General features: G+C 34.7%; 1 protein-coding gene across 1 annotated transcript; it reads left to right on the forward strand.

Moving 5' to 3' along the window:
* The first annotated feature begins 218 nt into the window (after window positions 1-218).
* Window positions 219-5,074, forward strand: LOC142343947 (dynactin subunit 5-like). The gene is made up of 3 exons (XM_075395354.1): window positions 219-397; window positions 4,102-4,271; window positions 4,777-5,074. The coding sequence occupies exons 1-3, from the start codon at window positions 231-233 to the stop codon at window positions 4,989-4,991; spliced, it is 552 nt and encodes a 183-aa protein (XP_075251469.1). The 5' UTR covers window positions 219-230; the 3' UTR covers window positions 4,992-5,074.
* The last annotated feature ends 1,100 nt before the right edge of the window (window positions 5,075-6,174 follow it).

The raw sequence follows: 6,174 nt of genomic DNA on the forward strand, positions 1-6,174 counted from the left end.
TGTAATGCCAGATTTTCATATAAAGTTTCAGATTTTACAGCTTGCAATGTGCGTGTTTCAAGCAAGGTTACGACTGCGCAAGACACTTGCAATTTCTGACACAATTCTCCAACCAATACGCGGTTCTCAACTGAAGCATGCCAGATTTTCTCGTTGAATTCATCAGAGTTACGTAACATTTACATTAGCAGTAGTTAATGTGTTACATTTTCAGATTTTGATGGTGTGAGATGGAGCTGCCAGAGAGGACGTACATCTCACAAGAATACATAGAGACTGCATCTGGCAACAAAGTGTGCAGGAATTCAGTCCTCTGTGGAAGTCAGAACATCATTCTCAATGGAAAGAGCATCATACATGAGAGCTGTATCATTAGGGGAGACTTAGCTGGATGCAGGTTAAAATCTTAGCCAGATTACCAGATTTATCTCCCATGATTGACATTGAATTGTATTCATACCTCAAGTCGCCTCTTGAAGCAGGTTATCAAAGAAAAGAGAAAAAACTGCTCCTTGTAAAAATGAAGAAAACTTAACAAAATTTCATGTTTAAAAGGCGCTGTCAGCCTCTAAACGGCTATTATTTAGGCGCTCTCCTTTTTACAACTCAATGAACTTGAATTGTATTGGGGCGCTGTCTTTTTTTAAGATCTGTTCATACATTTTCATGATTTTTGAAGTCAGATTAGCTGGATTTTTGAAGTCATATTGGTTGTTCGTAATATAAGAATTAATGCGAACTCTCAAGTACAAATGCTGAATTTGCTTTCTGTAATTGTGGTCCGTGGGACTTGATGTGAAGCCAAACGTAATATCGGGACCGGGCTAGGTAATAAAAAGTTTTTATCGATGTCAAATACCATACAAATACCACAGAAAAAACACGAAATTCAAGTACGTACTTGGAAGGGACAGGCAACGAAGCCACTCGGTTCGATTCACAGACTGTCTTTAGTTTTTAAGAATGAGTAATATAACAACACGTCCCACGGGAGTCTGTATGTAGCACAAAATGTTCCAATATACCGGTCGCAAAAACAACTTTAAATTCTCCCAGAGAAAACGGAAGTATCCGACAGCTTCTTATTTGCATTGAAAATTACTTGTACTGTTTAAACCAAAAAAATATTACGTCTTTTTTCATAAGAACAATCAATAAAAGGATAAGTGTAGTACAATCTGAAGACATAGAAAAACCATGCAAACACGCAGCACACATTACACAAACAAATACCAACACAAACACAAGCTCAAAAAAAATTATCACTTCAATTGGTCTTTACTTAAGGTTTGTCCATGTTGATGTAGGTCTTCTTTGTTTTTTTCTTAAAAAAATAGGTGTCAACTTTTTGAGTCAATTGTATCGGTAACTATATTTTCGACACTAAAATTTTGAAAAGTAATTTTTAGGAAAACTTTCAATTTTAATATTTCATGACCACAACGGGACAATTGATTTTTCAAAATCTCGCAGAAATGTCAGCAAAATTTAAGAAGAGCGTTTAGATATTGGACACATGTGAAACCGCAATTTGTAGGAAATATCGAGTTTTTTTTCCTTCGGACTGTTTCTGCACACTGCCTCTAGCTGTTTTTAACATGTAAAGGAACGTTGAAAGCTGTTCGTAATGTCCCTTATTTGGTAGCTTTGAGAAACACTAGTTATCAGCAAATTTCTGTTTTGGCAGTTTCCCCTTTTTTAAGTAAGCGTATTTTAAAGTTATTTAACGTTCTGGGAAGTGAAAAAAGAAAAATTCTTCCTTTTCTTTCAATTGAAATTTCGTTCTTCACATGAGGAGTTTCGCTGTCGACGAAGGATTTCGTTTTTTTTTTCAATTTACAGAAACTCCCGAAGACTGGAAAAGATCCATTGGAAGGGAAATTTCAAAATGAAGAAGTGAAAATTTACCAATCTTCACAAAGAGGTGTGAACTTGTATTAAATTTTTCAGCTGACAATCCATAAACCCTCTAATTTTCAAGTTCATCTGTATTTACTTATACTAGAGAAGATAAGTTCGAACTATCTGCTCGGACGTTATCAAGAATGCATATAAAAATGATAAGATTACCTTTTTTCTATGATGAATTTAGTGGATTTGATGTTCTTTTCATGATACTGTTTTTTTATGTTTCCATTGTCTTGAAAATACGCAATTGGTTAGTTTTGATTATATAAGAATTGGTTGCAACAACGACTCCAGAGTTTTCGCATTTGATTTTTGCTGTTTTGAGAGCTCTAAATTGTCCGAAATCTTCAATTTCCCTGAAAAATACAGAAAAGTATTTTTTCTGTATTCAGAAATAAGAGAGATGGGTAGAAATATTTTTGAGAAAAGCAATTTTTTGAGGAAAAAAAAACGAAATTATTTAATAATTTAATTTGTTATTTTTAGACTTGAAGCTAATGTATTATTCGTCGTTTGTTTCTATCTCAAATTTCAATGCGATCTGTAACGCCATTCATGCATCAACCAGGTTTTTATCATTTGAACCAGATAGGATAAATCGATTTTTACTTTTTTTAAAACGAAAGATGACTTATTGTACAAAATTGAAAATCTCAAGATTGTCATTACCTCAAAGAACTAAGACATTTGCTGGTCCATATTTTTCTCGAAAAAGCTGTAGCATCTATGACGCGTAAATCTGATCGGCCCATGAACATCAATTAATGCTGTTTTGATTGATTTTCCGAGCCTGTGTTTGTTTTTCGATCAATTTTCCTCGTAACTATTTGTGCATAGGAATTTAATTGTATTTGTATGTGTTTTTCATAGTTGCAATTTTTGGTCAAGCGTGCTAATGAGTAGTGACAAAAAGTTATGATTTGTTAAATACTCTTGGAGGGAGAAATACTCTGACTTTTCATTTGTATTTAACCTTTTTGTAGAACCGTTTTCGCTCGCGTGACCGTTCTGACTTTTTGAGTGACTTTGAGGTCCTTGACTTCCTGTGTTGCGTGATCTAATTTGTGTTAACAATTTTAAGCTGTTGAACTATAGGTTGCATTTTAATACTATAAGTGGAATGAAAAGTTTCAAATTTGGATTGATTTTTTTCACTCTAAATCTTACTAGGGACCTGTAAAAGCTCTCATGACATCTTTTAATGCCAATTATTTCATTTATTTAGGCTGTGATTCCCCCTGCTGTAGCAGGGACAATTCAAGTGAGCCCATGAATGCTATTTGTCGTCGGAGTTTTCCCTCAATAATCAAATATGAACGGTATATGAATTGCACATATAAGAACTCTCTAAATTTGCCCTCAGGACAATAAACAATCTACACTCTGAAAATTGCCTCGACGATCTGCTTTGTTTTAAAAATCCATCTCGTGTATCGGGATCCGAAAGTATGGAGCTCCTTAAATAGTCTTTCTTTAAAACAAAAATCAAAGGATACTCCTTGTCGTATAGAGCAACCCGACTGTACAACATCCTTAAACGTCAAGGCATTATTGCCGATGACTTAACCAGCGCATCACAAGTTCTCTTCATTTTAAATTTTGGATAATTATCTAGTGAATTTTAAATTTGAAAAATAATGTGATTCTGGTGGTGTAGGCCCCTCGGGGCCTACACCACCTTTTTTTATACTTGGGTTTTTTCATGCAAAATAAGAGCGTCTGAAACCTTCTAGAATCCGAGATATTGACGTTTTTGGCCCATGATACCAAAATTTTTCCCGAATTTTTGATAAAAGTTTAATTCATTCGTTTATTTATTTGTGCCAGGGAAAACGCTTGAGAGCCAGAGTGGCTCCGTTGTTTTTCCTCTTCCTATTGCCATATTCTCTGTGTAAAAATTTCAAATTTTTTCCTTGTTACTGTATGTGATTCTTTTTTTTTGCTTTATTTGGAGAAATGAATTCATCTATTTGAGAGCGATTTGTTTGGCGTCAGTAGCTAGTTCTTGTAGTAATCTTGGACTCAGGACACCAAAATTCTTAAAAATTATTTTTTCAACTACTGAAATGTAAGCTTGTGGAGTTTTCTTAGTCATCAGTCTTCTTTGATGCTAGATCTCAAGAAATATCTGGCAGGTATTTTGAAACAATGTTTTCTAGCACAAGTGTAAGCTTTTTAATTAATTTGCTTCAGATTCGGTAGGAACTGTGTTATCAGTGAGAGATCAGTTATTCGACCACCATCTAAAAGGTCAGCCAACAAGATCTCCTTCATCCCTGTACAGATTGGAGATTGTGTGTATGTTGAGGAAGATGTCATTCTACAGGCTACAAGTGTTGGCAGCTATGTTCACATCGGAAAAGGTCTCTTTAATTTTGAAACCTGGTTATTTATCCATAGGGTTATTATTAGATCAATTCTATTCGGTAATAATTAGATCAGTTTGCTAAACAATTCTGCTTCAAGAAAATTTCAAAGATTTTTTGCTGAGATATAAAGCAAAATATTTTGAAACACAAAAACAAAACAAAACCTGGTTTATGTTATGTCAATGATATAGATAAGTTTGATGTTAATTGTGAACGCTTTTAACCAATTATAAAAATAATCTTATTGTGGCTCATTTTTTTGTTGCTCCATCTTTAATTCGCAGATTGAAATTGCATATTGTTCAGTCAATGTTTATTTGCTTTTTAAGTCTAATCGGCTTTGCTAATGATATGTGGGAGACTAACCGAGACCTGATAGATTAGCAGATATTTTGATTCGACTGACGAAAATAACTTCAAAACTCAATAAATTAGTTCCTTGAGAACAGAAATAACCATCTAAGGAAAAGAAGTAGTGAGTTATTTTGGACGTTGGTAGGTTCAGTGATTGGAAAACGAGCGAAACTTGGTGACTGCTCTGCAATTTTGCCCGGATCCTATGTACCCCCAGACACTGTTGTACCAACATTTGCAATATTCGGGGGATCTCCTGCCAGATGGGTAGATGACCTTCCAGAAACCCAGCAGTACTTAATGAATGAGGCGTGCAGAGAATACTATTCCAATTTCAAACCAGTCTCAACTTCATCATAATTTCAATAAATGAGTATCAATTTTGTAGAATAGGCTTTCTTTGATTTATGCGATGGGATATTTAATTAAATTTTTGAATTCAATCATTCAGGTTTTAAATATAAACCGATAAAGCCCGGTCATTAATTCATTGAGTTTTAGGTTATCAACGTTCTTTAGAGCGTTTGCTAGCTGACATTGGTGTTAAGCCTATTAACTTTCAGTTTAGAAGCTGAATTAAATATAATTCTAGAATCTAACTAAAACTGCTCGGCAAATTAGAACACTTTTTGATACTGAAAACTGAAAAAAAAAAACAGAAAAAAATCTGGTCAATTTATCTCCTTTTCGGTTTCAATACCGATGTGCTTCAAGCGCGTCGATAGCTGCTATTTTCTGGTGATCTGCCGGATATGTTTTGATGATTAACGTTTAATGAAATAATTCCACATCTTTTTCAAAGAAGGGAAAAAGTTAACATCATCAATGGAAAAAAATCCTTGAAAACGTATAAAAACGCCATTACATTTTAAAATTGCTCTCGAATGAGAGGCATTTATTGTAAACGTATGTCTTTTTTATGCAAAATTTTTGCTTGACCGTGTTTGCGCTTTTCTTCTAGATTAATCTCTGACGTCTCAAGTGATGTTGATAAAATTTGTTGTTCAAATAAAACCAAGGCCCTGATAGCAGAGGTTAATGCATCTGTTGATGTAAAGGAATCGGACTCAGGGTGTTGGGGTTCGAACCCTACTATAGTTTGATGTTTTTGCACCCATAAAGAATTTACAATTCCGCCTGTCATTGGAGAGCAATTTTTCCGACGTTGTTCGGTTTATGTTTGATTACTTTCAGATGTTTCCAGCAACTATCTTTGCCCTGTTGGTCTTTTTAGTGCAATTTTTTGTAGTTCTTATTTCATTGGACTAGATTTTTTTATCTGTCTTGAGAAGCAGGATAAACTGGAGGTTATTAAGTCAGTGATCATATTTCAAGGAGATTTAGTAGTTTCTAAAGCAGCGAATGATCAACACTGCTGAGGAGACAAATTTGTGGTATCTACAATTCTCTACGTTTTTTACACAGAAATTCAAAGTGTAATAGGCTTTGATACCCCCTTGCCCAGTGGATGTGGGCTCCTTACGTTTTAAGCTAGCGACGCCCTTCATCAGCCGTTTGAGAGCAACTTGTCCGACGTCAGTCG

Source organism: Convolutriloba macropyga, chromosome 8, assembly GCF_964194025.1.
Source record: "Convolutriloba macropyga chromosome 8, txConMacr16.3, whole genome shotgun sequence".
Lineage (NCBI taxonomy): Eukaryota > Metazoa > Xenacoelomorpha > Acoela > Convolutidae > Convolutriloba > Convolutriloba macropyga.

Excerpts from the sequence above, each read along its gene's own strand:
- LOC142343947 (XM_075395354.1), top strand. The coding sequence starts at position 231 with ATGGAGCTGCCAGAGAGGACGTACATCTCACAAGAATACATAGAGACT. Across the intron at positions 398-4,101 it reads GGAGACTTAGCTGGATGCAG|ATTCGGTAGGAACTGTGTTA; the intron begins GTTAAAATCTTA and ends AATTTGCTTCAG. Across the intron at positions 4,272-4,776 it reads CTATGTTCACATCGGAAAAG|GTTCAGTGATTGGAAAACGA; the intron begins GTCTCTTTAATT and ends GGACGTTGGTAG.